The sequence below is a fragment of the Nicotiana tomentosiformis genome, chromosome 12 (genome assembly GCF_000390325.3).
Source record: "Nicotiana tomentosiformis chromosome 12, ASM39032v3, whole genome shotgun sequence".
Classification (NCBI taxonomy): domain Eukaryota; kingdom Viridiplantae; phylum Streptophyta; class Magnoliopsida; order Solanales; family Solanaceae; genus Nicotiana; species Nicotiana tomentosiformis.
In genome coordinates this window covers 112,955,560-112,980,511 of record NC_090823.1, presented here as the reverse complement: position 1 = coordinate 112,980,511, position 24,952 = coordinate 112,955,560, and the positions used below count along the sequence as shown (strand labels likewise).

Sequence of the window (24,952 nt, the reverse complement as noted above, 5' to 3'; positions counted from 1 at the left end):
CACGTAGCCTGAGTGCTTTGATGAAATATGTCTCTCCCAAGTTTGGGACAATTTTCTCATGATGTGCCTAGTATCACCGTATTCATAACAACCCCTTTACAGGTTTGGCTGCTCATATTGAGTTTGTGCCAGATAACTGGAATAACCATCATAGGAAATTCATGTCGGTGGTGCATTAAAAGAACTTACTGGAGCACCCCGAGTAATCCAATGTGCGGACTGGGCTGGCCGACTGCTCGAGCCTCCGCCCTAATGATTTATACTTGCAGAGTAGAATTCGCTGAATCCTCTAGAACATCGAGACCTCTTGGTCTCCTAAGTTTTTCCTTTTTCCTCACCCCGAACACGTTCTAATATCTTGGCAATTTCTACGACTAGCAGAAATGAAGTATCAGCCTGTAGCTCCCGAGTACAAAATTTTACGATCATAATTAAGTCCTTTAATGAGTCTGTAGACTCGCTCTCTGGCTGTAGGAAGCAAAGTAGGAGTATGGCGGGCTAACTTATTGAACTTGATGGCATATTCTAACACCGTCATGATAACCTGACGCAACCGTTCAACCCTATGCGCCATGCATTACGGAGAGTTCGAGAAAAAAACTCTTTCAAAAGCATTTCTGAGAACTGAGCCAAGTGGGCGGTGTTGCATTGGCTGGTCTGCCCTCTTCATAGTCTTGCCATGAACATCGGTGGAGAATTATCTCTCCCGAGGAAAATTTCTTCTTTTGTTATGCTGAATCAACACTATTGAGCTGGCCCATTTCTTAATATACTCTTCGATTCTTCTTTGGGGTAACTCTTACCCATATTTATACATAACGATCACAAAAGTAGAGCTCCATACAGACAAATCTTGGCACGAACCACATAGTCCGAAATATCGTCAACAACTGTACTTCCTCCGAAGCACCCCAAAATCCGCAATCGTGACATCTACGTTGAGTAGACCTTCTGTAAATTTAGAGTTGTTTCTATAACTCCTTTGGTACTGAAGTATAGGATTATTAAGGAGGCGGACATACCGCAAGTCACAACCTTATCCTCTACAAAATCTCAGGCCTTAAACATGTGTAAATTTTTAGGGAACCTTACAGTACCACCTATATACATTTCAAGCCAAAACCGATATAACACATGACCCCGCAATCCACCCATTAATAGTGGACTCCTCCCACTCGGCACGAAGTCATAGGTCACAGTCCAATGATCCATAATAATAACCTTCACAGCTCGTATAAATCAACCAGATGCCAACATTCATTGCACCCTGCTACATGATTCACTGGGTGATCTCTCAATATGTCCGCATCTTTAGTCGGAACCACACGTTGAGGCAATGTTTGAGCATCTCTGGCTCCCTCCTAGTCCATTTGCGGCATCACGAACCATCGAGGCACAACTGATACCGAGTGTGCAATGTCATACATGAGTGGATACAAAGGAATATAAGATATATGTTTCAAGCTAAATCAATCGCACGATAAGTAATAAAAGAAGTGAATATTTCCTAACAAATCCATAGCCTCTCGAAGATAAGTACAGACGTCTCCATACTGATCCGCAAGACTTTACTAAACCTGCTTGTGACTCATAACACCTATGAACCTAGAGCTCTAACCCCAACTTATCACGACCCCAAATTCCCTCCGTAGGATGTTGTGATGGCACTTAGTCTCTAAGACTAGGTAAGCATATCAATGCGAAATAATAATAAATATCTGAAATAAATAAACTACAATTCAAACAATTTCAACACCCAAAACCCCGTAGAAATAAGTCATAAGCTTCTAAGAATTTATTCTCTATGTCTCTATACATCAGAGTCTAAAGCAAATAAGGAAGACAACATAGTAAGATAGAAGGGGACTCCGGAGTCTGCAGATGCTGGCAGATATACCTCGAAGTCTCCTCGTACAGCTAGTTTACTGATGCCTGGTCTCATAAGATGTACCTGGATCTGCACAAAACGATGTGCAGAAGCATAGTATGAGTACACCATAGCGGTACCCAGTAAGTGCCAAGCCTAACCTCGGTAAAGTAGTGACGAGGTCAGGTCATGCCCTACTGGAGAATAAATAAAGGCATGGTAAAATGTTTAAACAATATTATAAGATAAAATTCCAATGGAAATGAATCAAATAGTATGTCACATTTAATTACACCAAATAATGGCAAATAAATACCTCGTGGAAATAAAATAGAATTCTTTTCAACTTTAAAAAAAATCACAACAATAATCAAAGGCAACTGCGTCGATAAATCAAAATCAACAAGGGCACTCCCGAGATACCGCCTTATAGTCCCAAATCAAAAACAAATTCACAATATCTCATTTCCTTATCTCACCGCGGGAGCCTTCACAATTTATTTGAAAGAAAATATTTTTTCCGAAATAGCATCCAGCGTTTTAGCCATCCTTATCACACCGCATGACTTCTAGTAGTTCCCCCTACTAGCCACGCGTATCAAGCCACCCTTATCTTACCGCATGCGTTTCAATACCCAGACCTTATACCACCACATGCGTATCAATATAACAATATATCACAATTTGCACCTCAGGTGCTCAAATAATTTAACTTGCCAAAATAATTCAACAACAATACTTTTTCACAATAAAGAGCTCACGGCTCATGTCAAAATAATTCAACAATAATATTTTTCCACAATAAAGAGCTCGCTGCTCCATCACAATGAGTACGAAAATCTTACAAAAATATTCAGGAGTAAATAATTCAGGAAAATAATACTTAAAAATCTTTAATACGTTGCTTCAATATCAAGTTTAAAAATGTCAGATATTTCATATTAATAATATTTAATTTAAAGAAAATCAACCTTCAAATAATGCACAGAATAAAAGAAACCAAGTTTTAACTAAACAGATAAAATAATTAGCAGGAAAAGGTCAAGCAAATTTAAAATATAAACATTAAATCAATAATGAAGAATATAACAAAATAAAATAATTTAATTAATGCGCAACAGTGATCTACACAATTTAAAATATAATCTTTCACATTTAGCCCGTCTACACACTCGTCACCTCATGTACACGACTTTCCACACATTACAATTATCAATCCTTGGGGGAATTTTCCCCACACAAGGTTAGACAAGTCACTTACCTCGACTTGCTCCAATTTAACCAAGTATTATACTTTTTCCTCAATTTTCCGACTCCGATCGACTCGTATCTAGTCATAATTAATTCGATACAGTCAACAAAAATTATAGTAATCAATTTCATAAGAAAATATTACATTTTTCAATAAAACCCGAAATTAGCTCAAAAATCGCTCGTGGAGCCCACGTCTCGGAATCCGGCGAAACTCACAAAATAGGACAACACATTCAATTACGAGTCCAACCATACCAGTTTCACTCAAATCCGACTCCAGATCGACACCGAAATCTCAAAAATTCATTTCTATGAGATTTCTAAAATTTTTCCAAATTTCTATCTCAAAACACTAATTAAATGGTGAAAATAATAGTATATTCGTGCATATTGACCAAATTTGAGTTAGAATCACTTACCCCAATATTTTTCCTTGAAAATATATCAAAATCGCCTCTCCTCAAGCTCCAATTCGTCAAAAATGGCAAATGGGACGAAGTCCCCTGTTTTTATAACTTACAGATTTGTCAGGGAGCCCGATTTGTCAGGGAGCTCGATTTTGTCAGGGAGCTCGATTTGTCAGGGAGCTCGATTTTGTCAGGGAGCTCGATTTGTCAGTGAGCTCGATTTATCAGGGAGCTCGATTTTATCAGGGAGCCCGATTTGTCAGGGAGCTCGATTTTGTCAGGGAGCTCGATTTGTCAGGGAGTCCGATTTTGACAGGCAGCCTGATTTTGACAGCATTTCCAGTAGAAACATTGCAGCTACTTTTGCAGCAGCTAAGTCCTACTTTTGATCCGTTAACCATCCTAAACTCATCCGAGACCCTCGAGACCTCAACCCAATACACCAACAAATCCTAAAATATCATACGAACTTATTTGAAACCTCAAATCAAGTCAAACAACACTAAAATCAGAAATCACACCCCAATTCACGCTTAATGAAACTCAAGAATTTCCAACTTCTACATTCGATGTCAAAACCTATCAAATCAAGTCCGATTGACCTCAAAATTTGCACACAAGTTATAAATGACATAACGGAGCTGTGAAAATTTTCAGAACTGGATTCCGACCCCGATATCAAAAAGTCAACTCCCCGGTCAAACTTCCAAACTTAAATTCCTATTTTAGCCATTTCAAGCCTAATTTCACTACGGACTTCCAAATAAAATTTCGATCACGCTCCTAAGTCCAAAATCACCATACGGAGATGTTGGAATCATCAAAATTCTATTCCGGGATCGTTTGCACATAATTCGACATCCGGTCACTATTTGACCTTAAACTTTCAATTTTATATCAAAATTCCATATCTCGGGCTAGGGACCTCGAAATTAAAGTCCGGGAATATGCCCAAGTCCCAAATCACGATACGGACTTACCGAAACTGTCAAAACACTGATCTGAGTCCGTTTGCTCAAAATGTTGACCAAAGTCAACCCAGTTGAGTTTTAAAGCTCTAATTCATATTTTAATCCATTTTTCACATAAAAACTTTCCGAAAAATTTTATGGACATGCACGCAAGTCGAGGAATGATAAATAGTGCTTTTCGAGGTCTTAGAACACATAATTAATTATTAAATTTAAAGATGACATTTTGGGTCATCACATGAACGAGCTAAGTTCGACAATATCACATCAGCTGAAACAAAATTTGATTGAGTATCCAGCAATAACTTGGGTAGATGTACACAACCGATACCAATCGAAAATTAGGGTCGAGGATGATCAGTTGGGATCTCCGTATGGACCCGTGCATCAGAACAGGACAACTACTAAAAACCAAAAGGAGATCGACAGAGAACAAAGGTCGAACATAGACTGATATCAACCGTACGTCGTAGATCGGGTGAACAATGGTTCAGCACACAATACAGTTCGGAACAATCGAAGGATTGATCGAGGGCAAAATTCTCGGGGACTTATGAGTAAGAGCGGCTTTGATAAATATGTCGATCCTATAGAAGCATCTCGATTATTAGAATATAACTTCAGCATTGGTGCATCCGCTATCGTGTCGGCTATCGGACGCATCAAGGACGCTAAATGGCCTCGACCCATGCAGACCGATCCTGCCCAAAGAAATCCCAATCAAATGTGTGAATATCATGGCACCCATGGCCACAGAACGGAAGATTGCAGGCAACTGAGAGAGGAAATAGCCCGCTTATTTAACAAAGGGCACCTTCGGGAATTTTTGAGTGATAGGGCGAAGAACCATTTTAAAAATAGGGATTTCGGCAAGCAAAACGAGCAAGAAGAACCGCAGCACGTCATTCACATGATCATCGGTGACATCGATACCCCTCAGGGACCATTGCTTAAACGCGCTAAAACATCGATTGTGAAAGAAAAGCGATCTCGGACTCAAGATTACGCACCCTTGAGGACTTTGTCCTTCGATGATGAAGATGCATAAGGGGTCATCCAATCTCATAATGACGCACTGGTAATATCCGTACTCATGAATAAAACTAAAATTAAGCATGTGTTAATCGATCGATGTAGCTCGGCCAACATCATCAGATTGAAGGTCGTAGAATAGCTCGGCCTGCAGGACCAAATCGTACCCGCAACTCTGGTTCTAAACGGGTTCAATATGGCATGTGAAACTACCAAAGGCGAGATAATCCTACCAATAAACGTGGCTGGAACCATCCAGGAAATAAAGTTTCACGTGATCGAAGGCGATATGAGATACAACGCCCTTTTCGTAAGGCCATGGATCCACAACATGAGAGTTGTACCTTCGACCCTACACCAGGCCCTCAAATTCCCGACATCGATAGGTGTCAAGACGGTGTACGGAGAACAACCAGCCGCAAAGGAAATGTTCACCGTCGAGGAAGCTAAACCAATGTCCTCGCCTTCACCGATAAAAGGATCGGGCTCAGAAGGAGAAAGGGACACCAAATAGCAATCACAGACATCGGCTTCGACCCAGCCAGATAACCAGAAGATCGAAGAGGATGATGATCAAAGGGTCCCTCGATCTTTCATGATTCCCGATGACTCCGACGCCACCAAATCAACAATCAAGGAACTAGAGCAAGTCACACTAATCGAACACTAGCCCGAGCAAAAGGTATACTTGGGAACGGGGTTGGGCCCTGAACTCAGGAAGAAACTTGTTCAATTTCTTATCGATAACATCGATTGTTTTACCTGGTCCCATTTGGATATAACAGGGATCTCACCGGACATAACGACGCATCGACTAAGCTTGGACCCTAGGTTCAGACCGGTGAAGCAAAAGAGAAGACCCCAGTCCGAGAGAAAGCACGCATTCATAAAGGACGAGGTAACCAAGCTTCTCAAGATAGGGTCCATTCGGGAGGTAAAATATCCTGAATGGTTAGCCAACATAGTTGTAGTGCCTAAAAAAGGGAACAAACTTAGAATGTGTGTGGACTATAAGGATTTGAACAAAGCATGCCCCAAAGATTCCTTTTTGCTGCCCAACATCGATCGCATGATCGATGCCACGGTCAGCCACGAGATCCTCACTTTTCTCGATGCCTATTCCGGGTATAATCAAATCCAGATGAACCCGGAGGACCAGGGAAAGACTTCATTTGTCACCAAATATGGAACGTATTGTTATAATGTGATGCCCTTCAGGCTAAAAAATGCAGGGGCCGATTTCACGCCAACCCTAGTACCCGAAGTCGAAAAAGAACTCCTGTTGAAATCAGGTACATCATCGGGGGTATGGATCCTTTTTACGGACGGGGCTTCGAACGTAAAAGAGTCCGGGCTAGGCATAGTTTTGAAACCACCCACGAGTAACACTATTAGGCAATCTATTAAAACTATCAGGTTGACTAACAATGAGGCCGAGTATGAAGCCATGATTGCAGGTCTCGAGCTAGCTAGAAACATGGGAGTAGAAGTCATTAAAGCCAATTGTGACTCTTTGCTGGTGGTGAGTCAAGTAAACAAAACCTTCGAAGTTCGAGAAGGTAGAATGCAAAGGTATTTAGACAAACTGCTTGTCACTTTGCACCATTTCAAACAATAGACTTTACGGCATATTCCACGAGAACAGAATAATGAGGCTGATGCGCTTGTGAATTTGGGATCGTCGGTCGAGGTAGATAACTTGGGCTCGGGGAATGTTGTTCAACTTTTGAGATCGGTAATCAAAGAAGGTCACGCCGAGATAAATTCTACAAGCTTAACCTGGGATTGGAGAAACAAGTATATTGAATACTTAAAGAGCGGAAAGCTCCCATCAGACCCTAAAGATTCTAGGACCCTACAGACTAAAGCTGCTCGATTCACGTTGGCTTCAGATGGAACATTGTACCGAAGGACATTCGATGTACCGTTGGCAGTATGCTTGGGTCCGGGAGATACCGATTACATCCTATGGGAAGTGCACGAGGGCACTTGCGGGAATCACTCCGGTGCCGACACATTAGTTCGAAAAATAATTAGAGCAGGGTATTATTGGATCGATATGGGCAAAGATGCAAAGGAATTTGTTCGTAAATTTGACAAATGTCAAAGGTTTGCGCCAGTGATCCATCAACCCGGAGAGCAACTTCACTCAGTCCTATCCCCATGGCCGTTTATGAAATGGGGAATGGATATAGTCGGCCCTCTGCCATCGACCCCAGGTAAAGCCAAATTTATTTTATTTATGACTAACTATTTTTCTAAATGGGTTGAAGCGCAGACGTTCGATAAAATAAGAGAGAAAGAAGTTATAGACTTTATTTGGGATCGTATCATATGCCGATTCGGGATACCCGCCGAAATAGCATGTGACAATGGAAAATAATTCGTTGGCAGCAAAGTAACAAGATTCCTCGAAGATCACAAAATAAGAAGGATACTATCGACACCACACCACCCTAGTGGGAATGGACATGACGAATCAACAAACAAAACTGTCATTCAAAACCTAAAGAAGAGGTTGAGCGACACTAAAGGAAAATGGAGAGAAATCCTGCCCGAAGTCCTATGAGCATTTCGGACGACGTCAAAATCCAGTACGGGGGCGACCCCATTCTCCTTCGTATATGGGTCCGAAGCATTGATACATGTCGAAGTTGGTGAACCCAGTACCAGATTTCGATTCGCGATGGAAGAATCAAATAACGAGGCTATGAATACCAGCCTCGAATTATCAAACGAAAGACAAGAAGCTGCTCTCGTCCAATTGGCCGCCCAAAAGCAGCGAATCGAAAGATATTATAATCGAAGAACCAAGCTCCGCCATTTCAAGCCCGGGGACTTAGTGTTAAGAAAAGTCACCATCAATACCCGAAATCCGAACGAAGGAAAACTAGGACCGAATTGGGAAGGACCATATCAGGTGCTCGAGAACATCGGAAAGGGATCGTACATGCTCGGCATTATAAACGGCAAACAGCTATCAAGCAGTTGGAATGTATCACATCTGAAACGGTACTACTGCTAAGAAGTCCAAACAAGGGCTAAGATGGATCTTTCGATTGAAAGCACGCGTTGCACTCTTTTTCCCTTAGACCGGTTTTATCCCAAATGGGTTTTTCGGCAAGGATTTTAATGAGGCAACCATTGATCGTGCTGCACTTACAACAATATCCGAGGTCTCTTTACAATCGACCTCGAATACTGAGGGGGCATTAGGCCCTCAAATACATCGAGTTCAGATGCAAGAGAGTTATTTCACAACAACAGGGTTCCAATAGGAAAAATTGTAAGAGTCAAATGGTCAAAACGAACCATGCTCATTGGCCCGAACCCAGGCGCGAAACATGAACACATGTGTAATGACGTGCGAAGAAAGTTCTCTTCTTTATCGACATCTTATATCTAAGGAAAATTCCTCTATTTGGAGATTTATTATGCAAATAGAATCAAGTTAAATTCGACCGTTATGCCTACGGGCTACCTTTTATTTTTTGAGTTCGAGCAAGCACTCACTCGACCACTAAGCCTACGGGCTACATTACATCGAGTTCGAATCATTCACTCGACTGATAAGCCTACGGTCTACTTTTTATTTCGAGTTCGAGCAAGCACTCACTCGACCACTAAGCCTACGGGCTATATTGCATCGAGTTCGAATCATTCACTCGACTGATAAGCCTACGGGCTACTTTTAATTTCAAGTTCGAGCAAGCATTCACTCGACCACTAAGCCTACGGGCAACTTCGACCATTATGCCTACGGGCTACATTGCATCGAGTTTGAATCATTCACTCGACTGATAAGCCTAAGGGCTACTTTTTATTTCGAGTTCGAGCAAGCATTCACTCGACCACTAAGCCTACAGGCTACTTCGACCATTATGCCTACGGGCTACATTGCATCGAGTTCGAATCATTCACTCGACTGATAAGCCTACGGGCTACTTTTTATTTTGAGTTCGAGCAAGTATTCACTCGACCACTAAGCGTACGGGCTACTTCGACCATTATACCTACGGGCTACATTGCATCGAGTTCGAGTCATTCACTCGACTGATAAGCCTATGGGTTACTTTTTATTTCGAGTTCGAGCAAGCATTCACTCGACCACTAAGCCTACGTGATACTTCGATCATTACGCCTAACGGGCTGCATTGCATCGAGTTAGAATCATTCACTCGATGACTAAAGCCTACGAGCTACTTTTATTTCGAGTTCGAGCAAGCACTCACTCGACCATCACGCCCACGGGCTACATTACTTCACTCGACGATTATATTTCTTTAAGTTCGAATCATTAACTCAACTAGTAAGTCCCAGGGGCTACGTCACTTCGAACAATCAATCATAGAGACTACGAAGTCCAAATTTAATTGAATTGTTACGATCTTTGTGAAAATATTTGTAAGGCACGCATAAAGTCTTCACAAATCGGCCAAAATTGTCTATATACAAAAAAATTTACATGATTGATTACAAAAAAAGAAAAAATAATAATTATGAACTAAGCTTCCTGATCATCCTCAGGGGCGTTTGCTTCTCTGTCAGGCTCTCCCCCATCCTCGGATCCACTCTTGCTACAGTCATCATCATCATCATCGCCATCAGAAGCTAAGGCTTCAGCTTCAACTTCGAGCTTTTTAGCCTTTTTTATTTCTTTAGTAAGGTCGAAACCCCGAGCATGTATCTCCTCGAGGGTCTCCCTCTGAGACCTACATTTAGCAAGTTCGGCAATCCAATGTGCTCGGGTGTCGGCAGTGTCTGCTGCCTCTCGTGCCTCCATCTGAGCAGCCTCTACATCAGCCTGATACACGGCAATGGACTTATCCGCCAAGATTTTAGACGACTCAACCTCCGCCTTGGCTTTAGCAAGTTGTGCTTCAAGTTCCTCGATCCTCTTAGCTTGAGCCGAACCCATTTGCTTAACGTTTCGAAGCTGAACATTGGCCGATAATAAGTTGGTCAAAATGGTCTCTTTTTCCACAGCCAGGCGATCGATAGTCTCCTTCCACCGATTACATTCAGCTTTGATTTGATCGACTTTTTCCCGAAGTGACCCGATCTTTTCAACCTTTTGCTGCAGCTGAGACAATGAAGGGTTAACTTCCACAGTCGAGTCAAACCCATACTTTAACAGAACGAGGCTCACCTGCTTATCAAGTTCGGCCTCTTCTTCACGAGCCTTAGCCAAATCCGCTTGGAGGTACTTTATAGCCTCGTCCTTTTGGCTGCAAAGAAGCCGCAATGTGTCTCTCTCCCCCGAGACCTTCTGAAGCTCGACCTCACACTGGCTAAGGTCGACTCGAAATCTACTAATGGCCTGCACAGTAGGGAAAGAACACGAGTCAAATTCGGAAAAGAACAAATAAACCAAGTATAGTAAAATCATTACCCGAGTAATGAAGCGTTGGGCCTCTTCTAGTAGAAGTGAAGCATCCCCAATATCGGAAGCATCATCGACTCCAGTAAAGCAATCCCGAAATGGATCCCCTACACTAGAGCCTCCGCCCATATCGGGGGTCTTCAATTCTCGAGCTTCCTTTAACGCCTCCTCAGAAAAGGTAGGAAGAGAAGGCGAATAACCCACTGTCATAGTCCCAAGTGAATCACTCGGGGCGTTCCAATCAAGATTCGGGATCCTGGAGTCAAACCCCGACTGGTACAGCTGCCATCGGCTCAGGAGCTTCGGTGACCTCGATAGCTCTCGCAGATTGGGTCGCCAAAGCCGAGGCACCTCCTTCATCCTCTTCTTCTTCTTCTTCTTCTTCTTCTTCTTCTTCTTCTTCTTCTCTCAGTCGTTGGACCGAGTCAATCAAAAGGGAAATTGCCTTCCTCCACATCCTTCGAGTTTTGGACTTGGGTCCCTCTGACCGAGAGGCAGCTTTTCACTTCTTGTCTTTCACCGGTTTCTGGATCGGGGACTTGATTCCTTCTTCACGGCTCGAAGGCCTCAAAGCCGCATCCTTGGTTATGCCTGCGTGAAAGGAAATCGGTAACGAATGGAGCACAAAGAACACTTCGAAGGAAACAAGAAGTAAAACCTTACCATGGTTCTTGGCTTCCCATCTGCCTTTTGCCAAATCACGCCAAGCATGTTCGGCATAAGAGGAAGTCGAGGCTAACTTCCGAACCCAATCCTCAAGGTCGGGCATCGCTTGTGGCATCCAAGGGGCAGCTGTATATTGGGAAGAGACATCAGAAAAAATCGGAAAAGGATACAAAAAGCAACGTCTTATGAGAACAACTTACGGTCGAAATTCCATTCTTTGGGGAACGACATCTTCTCTTCTGGAATAAGGTCACGGGTCCTCACCTGAATGTAACGCCCCATCCAACCCTGATCCTTGTCTTCGTCGATGCTCGACATTAAAGCCTTTGATGACCGACGATGAAGTCTGATTAATCCTTGAAAAATTTGAGGCCGATACAATCGTATGAGGTGATTCAGGGAAAAATCCAGACCCCCCCCCCCCGGCTTTGATGGAGAAGAAGCGAAGTAGGATTACTATACGCCATAGAGAGGGATGAATTTGACCGATGGTGACCTGATATCTCTTGCAAAAATCAATGATCACCGGGTTGACCGGACCCAATATGAATGGATAAGTGTAAACACTTAAAAACCCCTCCACATGGGTGACGACGCTCTCTTCGGGGGATGGAATTTGCAACACAACCTCGGAACCCCAGTTGCAGTCATTTCTAACGGCCTCGAGATGACCCTCCGTTATAGAGTACATATACATCGACACGTGCTCGTATCGACCCGGGACGGATAAAGGATTCTCAATCTTAAAATCGATCTTTAGAGTACACAGGCCGGGAATGTAGTCATAGGTGGACGGCTCCACCGGCGCCTTGTCGCCGGACGGCCATGAAGAAGAAGCTTTCTCCTTCTGAGGCACAGTTTTTGAAGTCTTGGCCGTTGATATGGGAGGAAGAAAGACAAAGGAAAGTGAAAAATTGACGACACCAAAACTCTGGTAGCAACAAGAAAGGAAGAAAAGATGAGAAATTTTGGGGGAGTGAATGCGTGAAAGTAGTAAATGATAGATGGAAGAGCTATTTATAGGCTCGCGTCATGACGGTTCAATATCACAGGTGGCCGACCACCATCTGACAAGTATTAAATAGCTTGAAAGGCTGAATCGATGAGACAGCTATCACATACGTCATAATCGATCCCTGTGAAAACGTCGGCTTATGACCCAATCGAACCACCAAAAATCATTTCGATTCTCACCGCATCCTTCGTGAGAAACGAGAGGACTATCTATATACGGTCGAAATAGATTTTGGCCTTCCTATGTTCGATCGAGTTCAAGTGTTAAAAAGTCGGAATGAGATTTTGGGAGTGAGATCCGAAGTCAGTACTAACGAGCCTCGAGTCCGAAGGTCGCTCGAGATGTCGGCTCGGTAACCTTATCGAGCCCGTGACCGAGTCGATCCGCAAGACACTGCTTCGAGGTCGGAAATGCGCGACGCCTATCTCGAAGGTCTAACTCGAGCCAAGACCGAAGGGCCCGACCCAGTAACGAGTTCGAGCCGGTATCGAGGTCACAGTCAAGAGCCGTTGCAACCACACCAAGAGAGAGAATCTTGGCGGGAATCGAGGAAGAGACAAGTCATCATGGGCCTTCCACTATATGCTTTATTTTATTATTTTTTATAATGATCCTCTACTGTAAAAGGGGGAATCCTTGTAAACTATGGGGGAAAGAAAGAAAAATACACTGTAACCAAAAATCATTTCTCATATTGAAAGATATCACTTTGTGCTTGTTTTACTTTATCTTATTCATTCTTGTTGCTCACTATTTGTATTCTCATAGTCAAAAATACTCATATCTCTATTTCTCTATACGATTTATATCGAATTGTATCGCATATCTTTAGAACCATACACAAATCTAACGTTATCCGATTTTTCCGGTAAACAAAGATAGATGCAAATACACAAAATTACTAATCAAAGCAAGGTTTCAAGAAAAAAATCACTTACCTGATAGTTAGTGCTATATTCAAGCAGTATTAAATCTTTAGGATCTTCAGTAAAGCAAGGATTGAAGATGCAGAGACATTTCAGTTAACATCTATGTGATAACAACCGAATTTTTAGGTGTTGAGGATCAAACTTTTGCAGGATATCAGTTAGATGTACATCAAGTCTCAAATAAGTGATTGCACATTGGTTTCACAATACAGACCCCAAAAAAAAAATACAAGAGCAGCATTTAGACATTAAGAAAGTTTACACCTTTTGGATCAAAAAATGGAAGACTACGAATTCGTTTTTACAGAAAGGCAATTAAAATTCAACGAATTGAAATATTTGCTTGGAGATTGAGTATGATATCTTACTTATCTTATATGTGCCTATAAACTAAAATACAAAAATACCACATGATCTTTTACACTCTATTTTGCATCTACTGAGGCTTCATTGTACGTTTTTAAACGTTTTGGCCATTCTGTTTACCAGCTGCGAGTCTTCAAACTTACACGACTAGAGTGATGGATAATCTAGATAAAGGAACCCTATCATTTGTGAAATAGGTAAACCTGTCTTTAGATTATACTTTTTTGAGAATGACATATTGTTTGTACATACTGTAATCTGTGACTATTTGTATATAAGGGTCCACATCAGGTACATCTAACTTGCCTCCTGTTACCTTGAACAATGTTCCAGTCAAAGGTTGGCACAAACTTTGTATTATAATAATGTCCACCATACGTATGCCTTCGTGTTTCCTTTTTTTTAATTATACTTCTTATATATTCAGTTTATAGGCGGGTCAGAAAGGTGTGTCTGGCCACTAAAGAGCAACGAAGTGAGTATGTTGCTCTAAAAAAGGTTCTGCATTGCCAATACTTTCGTGAAAAGATGTTCGAATACGAACCTCCAGGTTTTTGCTGTAATAGTTGTTCAATAAGGTTGACATCTCATAAAATGGACATCGGTTGATAAAAGAGAACTAAATTTACTGCAGCACCGAACGACATACCTTCATTCTAGAATGCAGAATCCAACCACTAATTCCACTGAAGTATCAGCTTGCTACCAATTTAATGGAGAGTTAGCTAAGCAGAAAGCAGCTCTAACAGTAGCTTCATCTTCTAACTTGGGAACAAGTTTGTGCACTAACATTCTGGAGCTTGTAACAATAATACTCACGGCATGACACAATATTTCTTTTTCGTTTCTTTTTTTTTTTTCCAGAAGTTCTACTTCCACGTCAAGTAGCATGTCAACTGAACACATGTTTTGTACACTTGGTAGCTGTTCATTTTCACAATAAGTTCCATGGCTAATAGTATTATTCATTCGAATAATCATTTTAATACCACAGTGCCATCCGTTCTGTCCACAAGGAAATAGTAATGGATACTGCAATGGATCATAACAATCATAGTAGTAATTTGCCAATTGGCTTTTACTACTGTGTATAAATTCAAATATGTGGTAGAGAAATACTGGAACTACTTCCATCTTCTATCCATATTGCTATGTTGGTAAGTTATATGTTCTTTGATCTAAACCAGAGTCAGACTTAACCGCAATGTAAAAGTTTGATAATTCTGGGATATCTGTTAAAGATTTCAAAAAGATAGAGTATGGATTAACTTTTAATGTGTCCATCAAAGTCCTGATAACCGATTCGTTAAGCTTGTCAGAGAATGCCATCCGATTTGCTAGTTCATTATCAGTATCATAGAAATACAACCGTAGATTTTTTGCTGGTTGACTCTAAGGCAGGAGGTCATTTATGAAATGATATATTTTCCCTTGAACTCTAAATGTATAAATACCACATTTTCTTCTTGCTAAATCTATGTCATAATTCACTCCAAGATGAGTAAATGCAAACATATTGTAATAGAATCTAACATAAGTGCGAAAATGTTTGGACTCCTCAGAGTTTCCTAAATAAAGATTTAGGAGTTCAGCAGGTAGTCCATAGTGAATCAATTTCACTGATCCATTATCACAGCAAAATCTCGGTGATTCATATTGAATTCTTTTGGCTCTACAAAATTTATAATTCGGTTCAGTTTTCAGTCTATAAGGGCTATTGGGCAAGTCAATAGTGTTCCACTGATCCAATTTTTTTGATCTACGACATGTGTTTTTTGGGGTTAACCAAAGGGAAAAAAATGTCAACCTCGGAAAATAAATGACTGAAATGACTTTAAAGCTATAAGAAACCAAACCTCTATTTGCAGTGTTATGCAGAGTAATATCATACTGTTCAACGCATGTTCCCGATGTGGACCCTAAGATATAAGGAATTAAGCATATAAGTCTGGTTGTTTAAACATTCTATAAATTTGAACACCATACTTTCACACTTACCAACTTCAAAAATACCGGAGCTATCACGTACATTTTTGACATTATTAGAAACAGGGGAATCCTGAACTGTGGACATATTTTCTAAGGAAAAAAAGGGTGTTATGAACGTATTAAATATGTAAATGTTTAATGTCTCATAGTTCAGGATAACAAATTCTTAGTTTAGAAACCTGTTCTCAAAATAGAAGATGAGGCTCCTCTTAGAGCAATTGTTTGTTCAGCAAACTCTCCATTAAATTGATAAGAAGTTGATACTTTAGTTGAATTACTGATTGGCTTCTGCATTCTAGAATGAAGATATGTCGATCGTCGCTGCAATAAGTTCAATTCTCTTCTATCAGCCGATGTCGCTCTATATATTTCACGGCGTCTCTGTTTTATTTTGGTGCCTCTTCTTTAGAACATTGGCGTTTTCCTTTTCCTTGCCAGCATATTGAGTCCACATTTTTACCCAGCCTAGACATCTTGGTAATTTCGTCTGTGAAAGTTTCACATAAATCAAACCAAAACTTACAAATAAAATATATGCACTACACAGCAATGAACATCAGCATGCATTGCGGAGACGATACACAGAACAAACTAATGAATTGTTGATATAAAGTGTTGGTAAAGTACGATAAAATAAAGAAATTTAGCAGGCAACAAAAGCTAAAACGTAGATAATACATAGGGATCGGAGTAGCATTTTTTCTCATACTGTTATCTCTTTTGCATGTGACTTTGTACTTCTATATATTCACTAGATGAAGATTGTCACGGGCCAACATATTAAGCATTTTGCTTGTTTTTTTTTTTTTATTAGTAGCGATTACAACTAGGTATTATTAATTGTAATACCCATAAATAGAAGTACAATTAATATTACAATTGTACAATTAATACTCAATGCATAGGTGCCATTGCCAGGTTTGATGATAGAAAACGGGAAATGAAATGGAGAGGAATGAATAGGATTTCAACCAAATATTAGATTATTGGAATAGCAGCTATGTGTTGGAAGTTGTTTAGTCATTACAAGGAAACAGATGCTACATCACTCAAGTCTTTAGCAAGTTTCTGCTCTGCCATGTAGATAAATTCACATCTTAAGGTATCATCTCTAGAGTAAATTTTCTTTGTGATCTTTAACTTTGCTTTGAGCCCTTGACTGCATGCACAGTTGCTAGATGGGGTTTAGGAGCTCCACCAGCACAAGGTTAAGTTTGTGCCTCACTAAATTGTATCACTGTTGATACCTTCTTTATTCACCGACAACCAAAAGAAAGAAAATTCTGACATCATTACCTTAAGCCAATAGAGGATTCTGATTAATGAATCTTATAAATCTATCATCAAATAATGAACTAATATTGAGCACGAGCAGAACTTCAAAAGTACTTGTTAGCACATACTAAAACTATTTCATGCATGCTTGACATTGCCACATGAAAATTTAAGGAGAAGGAATATCAAAAGAATATAAAAAATATAATTGTCAGAACTAAAACTACACATGCTAATCAAATGAGTATTTTGTAAGTGTGAAATCTAATTCTAAATGGTAAAAAAGGCGAACGACATTTTGCTAAGAGCCCTCTTACTTTTAATATAGTATGGATAAAGAAATAATTTGAGGCATTTTTAAGGCCCAAGTTGTCAGCCCAAGTTGTGTTGTATGTAGAGATTTTACTCCACGTGAAACCAAACATTTGCTCCGTATTTTTGAAGCTAAGTTTGAATTGTTCTTTCTTATATCCATATACTGTTGTTGTCATGAATCCTCATGCAAAAATTAGTCCAGAAATGAATCAAATTTTTGTCATCTCATGTTATTTGCAATATTTATAGATTTCCAATTTAGAACTTAAGAATAAAAAGGTTGAAATATACTCTTAGGGTACTTGAAAAAATGTGAAATGGAAGAAAACGGATCATGTGGTTAGTGAATAACTATTAGAATAAGAATCTTATTTTTTGAAAGCTTTCAAAAGCTATTTACTCTAAAAATAGGAGTCAATCATAATTGATTTTCACCATAAATTAAATTTGATCAAATCTTATTTTCTTAATTCTTATTAGATTTGTCTAATTTTTCTTAGATTTTATCCTAAAAGTGCCAAGTGACTTTTTCTCAATACGTCACTTGACTTAATATCGAGTTTGAATACTCTCATTTTAATATAATATAGATATAAATATAAATTTTTACTGTATTCTTTTTAGTATACAATACCTTTAGCTATTAAAAAGAGGGTCAATTGCCTCAATCTTAGGAGTAGGCAACTGATTATATAACCTCCTAAGCTTATAATACTTCTCACATTGATTCATTTAAACGAATAGAGCATCAATTCAGATTATAAAAATTCATGTACTTTTTTTAATTAAAAAAACATGTATATTAGTTATATGTTTCTTGAACAAAATATTATCTTCCTATTTAATTTTTAAAAAAATAGGGTTTTTTTTTCTATCTCTACATTCACTCAAACCTCATCACGGTTCTAATCCCTTTCTTTAAAAAAAATGTGTAGATTATATTGGAGATATTATTTGTATTGCAAGTCTCTCTCTCTCTCTCTCTCTCTCTCTCTCTCTCTCTCTCTATATATATATATATATATATATATATATATATATATATATATATATATATATATATATATATATATATATATATATATATATATTATATTCTAAATCTTATTAGATTTTATCCTAAAAGTGCCAAGTGGCTTGTTCTCAATATGCTACTTCTTCAATATTATGCTTCACTATCCTCCTTTTAATCTATCTATATCTATTTATATTATATTAAAAGTACAAAAACCTTTAGCGAAATGTCATTCGCCTTTTTTACCCTTTAAAAAGAAATTTTGTAATAAAATCGTAATTTAATTATTTTCTAATATTTATGACTTAGAAATCACCTAAAATGTGATGACCCGAACGATCATTTTTAAATTTAATATTCATTTCTATATTCGGAGACCTTGAATATCACCTTTCAGCATTCTTCGACTTGCGTGCGCAGTCCGTAATTTTTTTCGAAAAGTTTTTATGTGAAAAATTGATTAAAATGTGAAATAGTGCTTTAAAACTCACTTAAGTTGACTTCGGTCAACATTTTGGCAAATGGACCCAAATCAGTATTTTGATAATTTCGATAGGTCCGTGTCGTGATTTGGACTTGGGCGTATGCCCGGAATCGAATTCGGAGGTCCCTACCTTGAGTTATCGCCATTTATAAAAAATTAGAAGTTTGAAAGTTTAAAGATTCCAAAGTTTGACCGTGAATTTGACTTTATCGATATCGGACTCGGAATGAGATTTCTAGTATTGGAATAGCTCCGTTATGTCATTTATGACTTGTGCGCCAAATTTGAAATCATTCCGGATTCATTTAATACGTTTCGGCACGAGTTTTGTAAAGTGAAAAGTTTGAAACTCATAAGTCCGAATCGAGGTGTGAATTATAATTTCGATGTTATTTGACGTGATTTGAGACCCCGAGTAAGTCCGAGTTATGTTACGAGATTGGTTGGTATAATTGGACGAGGTCCCGAGTGGCTCGGGTGAGTTTCGGAAGTGTTTCAGACCATTTTGGTAAATAATTGCAGGTCTGGTTCTAGTGTTTCACACCTGTGACTTTTGGAGCGTAGGTACTACCCCGCTTCTGCGGAGACCTTGTCACTTCTGCGAATTTGGGAACCTGGGCAGCCTTCTCGCTTCTGCGAGCAAATTACCGCTGATGTGGCCATCGCCTCTGCGGCTAGGCGAATGCAAATGCGAAGAAACCGCTTCTACGCAGCCGCAAATGCGGACCATTTTCCGCAGATGCGGACACCCGTTTGGTAAGCTCTTTTCGCAGATGCGAGATTTTTCTCGCAAATGCGTGCTCACAGATGCGAAAATTTGTCTACAGATGCGGAAATACTAGACAGAATACATAAAATCGGGTGTTAGCCATTTTTGTTTATTTTTGAGTTTTGAATCTCAGATTTGGGCGGTTCTGATCTCGTCCAATTTCACTCCTCTATTTGAGGATATGAAAACGGTCGATGCAATAATAATACTCAACAGAGTCGGGGTCGAATTTCACTCGGAGATATGCGAAAGGGTGCTAATAGTATATATCTTAGTATGTGGATTTGTATATCTTAATTTGCACTTTCGGAATATTGGGTTTTGTTTTAAAATCTAAGTTAAACTACAATTGCGATTTTAAGAACAAAACTAGGAAATTGTTTTTTTTTTCAAATGATAAAAAGGACTAGGGCTATGACCTTTACCCAGATGTCCGCTTAATGGATTGTAAGCCTTAAAGCTTATTTTATTGGTCGGAGTCTATTATAGATATCAACACTCAAGTACCCACTCAATACCTCTCGGCCAGAGAGTGATTTTGCCCAATTTGGCTTTCTCAAATCCAAATGGGTATTGAATAAAGCAGTTGATAATAAGCTCAAGTCAGGTTTTACTATCTCTAGGTTCAACCCTTTAATTGGGCTTATCAATCTCTCGATTGACACAATTTCTTGTTAGTCAAGTTTTCCTAGACTAAGTCTCTCTTTCTCAAGTAGAGACCAAGTCAAATAGACATGAAATAATATTTACAACCATTAAATCTTCAAATAAAAACAAGAACAAGGCTAGATAATCAACACCCAACCATAAACAAGCAATAAATCAAACATCCATTAAGTTTACACACTAGGGTTGAGTCACAATCCTAGTAAAAATCTAGCTACTCATGCTTAAATTAGAAGAAAAAAGAAGAAGAAGTGATAATGAAACCCATATTAATGATTAAGATGATAAAAGTAATATTCAAAAAGCTCAAAATAGCAAAAACTACTAAAAGGGGCAAAGTAAACGGTTGCTGATGTCAAAAATTCTAAAATTTGACCTAAAAAGTGAAACTCTTCTATTTATATAGTGCTGAAATTTTCGGACAAAATTGTCCTTTCGGAGGTTCTGCGGCCGCACAATTTCATGTGCGATCCGCACTTTGCTTCAGCTTGACAGGATTGGACACTTGCGGCCGTACAATTCTGAACCGTGGTCGCATCTCTCTCTTTCTGCGGTCACACACATGGCTCTTTTGCAGACCGCACAAATGTAAATGTGGCCGCATAGCTAATCTTCTGCGGCCGCACAATAATTGTGCGGTCCGTAATTCCGTTGAACTTGATATGCATGTTATCTGAACTTTCGGTCTTGCCTTGCTTCTGCGGCCGCACATTTCATGTGCATACCATACTTTTCACAGATCTCTGATAAGTTCTTCTGCACAATCTGCGGTCCGCACTTTAGAGCTTTTGTGCCTGCTTTTGTCATTGGTTTAGATTACTCCTTCTTGAGTTGGATTTCATCTTTGAGGCTCATTTTCCACCATTCCTGCAATTAAGCATATTTTATCAGTTTTTGGGAGCACAATTAAATGCTTTTGGACTAAAACAAAAGCAAAAAGGTACTAATAAGTAGTCAAAATCCCCACTCATCAGGTTCCAAAGGGGGTTTTCACGACTTTGACTTGGGTAACTGTTCTATACCTGAAAGTGATTATATTTCTGTCACGACCCGAAACTTTCCACCGACGGGACCGTGATAGCGCCTAACATTTCACTTGCTAGACAAGCCAACGTTAGAGAATCATTAACCAATTCCTTATTTTCATTCAGTAATTAAAAATAATTAACTAAGATAAAATATAATAAGTGCGGAATATCATAAAACTGTACTAACTACTACCACCCGGATCTGGAGTCACCATTCACGAGCATTCTAGAATTTACGACAAGTAATAGTCTGAAAGAAAGAAAACAGTAGGACTTAAAATATAGATGGGGACTTCAAGGTCTGTGAACGCCGACAGATCTACCTTGAGACTCCGGACAGCGGACCAGTAACAAATCTCGATCAATCTGAGCCGGTATCAAAATCTGCACAGAAAGTGCAGAGTGTAGCATCAGTACAACCGACCCCATATACTGGTAAGTGACGAGTCTAACCTCGGCGAAGTAGTGACTAGGCTAGGACAAGACACCCACAAATAACCTGAACGGTATAATTACGCTAGTGGCAACAACAGTAAATAAAGCAATAGCGCAGAAATAATGGGAAGGGAACATACATTGGGGGAATACAACATAAAGAGTGAGAATAATGAAAAGACAGAATTAAACAGAAAATCCTTAAACTAATTGAGCAATTAAAACAACAAAGGAAAACTGCACGGCATCACCCTTCGTGCTTTTACTCTTAACCTCACCAAATAACAAATAAGACTGCACGGCATTACCCTTCGTGCTTTTACTCTCTTCCTCACAATATAAATAATTCATGCACGGCATCACCCTTCGTGCTTTACACTCTTCCTCACAATATAAATAAATTATGCACGGCATCACCCTTCGTGCTTTACACTCTTCCTCACAATATAATTAAATTATGCACGGCATCACCCTTCGTGCTTTATACTCTTCCTCATAATATAATTAAGTTATGCACGGCATCACCCTTCGTGCTTTACACTCTTCCTCACAATTCACAGAATCAATAACAACGGATAGAGAGAAGTTTCACAAGAAATCAATATTTCATCAATGATTACTTTCACAATTTAACATCTCGACCTCGAATCAATATTCACAATTTTATCGACCTTGGTGGAACCGGATACAAGTGTCCCAATATTTCAACAACAACAATAACCATGGATAACAAGATTTAAGACTACAAATTTGCAAGAAATGAAATTTCACTCGCATGCTATGACTCGACCACAACGTATAGATGCTCGTCACCTCAACTATACGTCGTATTCAACAACAAAACACGTAGCAAATGCTCACACAATACCTATTCCCTCAAGCCAAAGTTAGACACAACACTTACCTCTCTCCGAAGGCTACTTATTTCTCAATCATAGCTTTTTCTTTAGAATTCACCTCCAAACCACTCGTAACTATTCAAAAATGACTCACTAATATCAATATTGCTAAAGGAATCAATTATATTTCATAAATTAAATTTCACAAATTTTCCTCCAAAAAGTTAAAAAATCGATCTCGGGCCCGCTTGGTCAAAACCCGAGGTTCGGACCAAAATCCTTTTACCTATTCACCCCCGAGCCCGAATATGTAATTAGTTTTGTAATCCGACCTCAAATTGAGGTCTAAATCCCCAAATTTCCGAAATCCCTAATTTCTACCCTAACCCCTAATTCTACCATGAAAACTCTAGATTTTAGGTTGAAAATTCAAGAAATGTAATGGGTAATTGAAAGAAAATGGTTTAGAATCACTTACCAACAATTTGGGGAAGAAATAACTCTTGAAAAATCGCCTCTCACCGTTTGTTTTTTGAGAAAAATGAGTTTTTGGGTTTTGTTAAGTGTCTGGGCGACAGTGTTCATCGCGTTCGCGAGAGCACTATCGCGTTCGCAAAGTGTATGGGCTACCAAGCCTTCGCGTTCGCGAGACAATGCTCGCGTTCGCGTACGCTACCCTTTCCTGGTCTTTGCGTTCGCGAGTCATTGTTCGCGTTCGCGGTGAAGAAAAAGCTGTCTGCCCCTCCCCAGTGCCTAATACTACGCGTTCGCGATGGGCTTGTCGCGTTCGCGAAGGGTAACTCCCCCGTCGCTTCGCGTTCGCGAAGAAGAAATCCTCAGCTGCCCAGTTTACTCTTCGCGTTCGCGAGAGTACCTTCGCGAACGCGAAGAAGGACATGCCAGAACACCTGCTGCAGCAAAATACCAGATTTCCAATGTCCAAAACATCCTGTGGCCTATCCGAAACTCACTCGAGGCTTCAGAACTCCAAACCAAACATGCACACCAATCTAAAAATATCATACGGACCTGCTCGCGTGATCAAATCGCCAAAATAACACCTAGAACTCCCAATTTAGCACCAAATCGAATGAAATTCTCAACAACACTTTAAAATTACTATTTTCTCAACCGAAGGTCCGAATCACGTCAAATCAACTCTGTTTCTCACCAAATTTCTCAGACAGGTCTTAAATATCATGATGGACCTATACCGGGCTCCGAAATCAAAATACGGACCCGGTACTAACAATGTCAAACATCAATCAATTCTTAAAAATAATTAATTTTCAAACTTTTAAATTTTTATCAAAAATTTATAACTTGAGCTAGGGACCTCCAAATTCGATTCCGGGCATACGCCCAGGTCCCATAATTTGATACGGACCCACCGGGACCGTCAAAACATGGATCTGGGCCCGTTTACCAAAAATGTTGACCAAAGTCAACTAAAATTAACTTTTAAGGCAAAAATTCTTATTTTTATTAGTTTTCAACATAAAAGCTTTCCGAAAACTTGTCCGGACTGTGCATGCAAATCGAGGAGGGTAAAAATGAGATTTTTAAGGCTTAAGAGCGCAGATTCGAATTCTAAAACATAAGATGACCTTTTGGGTCATCACAATCTCCACCTCTAAAACAATCGTTCGTCCTCGAACGGACATAGAAAAGTACCTGGGCTGGTGAAAAGGTGGGGATATATACTCCGCATATTGGACTCGGACTCCCAAGTAGCTGCCTCAATAGACTGACCTCTCCACTGCACTCGTACTGAAGGGTAACTCTTTGATCTCAACTAGCGAACATGCCGGGCTAGAATTGCCACCGGCTCCTCCTCGTAAGTCAAATCCTTATCCAACTGGACAGAGCTGAAATCTAACACGTGACGGGTCACCATGATATTTTCGGAGCATAGACACATGGAATACTGGATGAACTAAGGATAACCCTGGAGGCAACGCAAGTCTATAAGCTACCTCCCCCACTCTCTCGAGGATCTCAAATGGCCCGATATACCTAGGGCTCAACTTGACCTTCTTCCCAAATCTCATAACACCCTTCATGGGCGATACCCGAAGCAATATTCTTTATCCAACCATGAATACAATATCACGAACTTTACGGTCGGCATAGCTCTTTTGCCTAGACTGAGTTGTGCGAAGTCGATCCTGAATAATGTTGACCTTATCCAAGGCATCCTGTACCAAATCGGTACCCAATAACCGAGCCTCTCCCGGTTCAAAACAA

The 24,952-nt window shown here is 39.8% G+C and overlaps 1 protein-coding gene across 1 annotated transcript; it reads right to left on the bottom strand.

The window, feature by feature from the left end:
• Positions 1-14,734: 14,734 nt before the first annotated feature.
• Positions 14,735-16,510, bottom strand: LOC108945145 (uncharacterized). The gene is made up of 4 exons (XM_018770827.3): positions 16,059-16,510; positions 15,889-15,969; positions 15,747-15,809; positions 14,735-14,922 (listed from the first exon to the last, which is right to left on the bottom strand). Exons 1-4 carry the CDS (start codon positions 16,171-16,173, stop codon positions 14,873-14,875), a joined length of 309 nt encoding a protein of 102 aa, XP_018626343.1. The 5' UTR covers positions 16,174-16,510; the 3' UTR covers positions 14,735-14,872.
• Between the last annotated feature and the right edge of the window lie 8,442 nt (positions 16,511-24,952).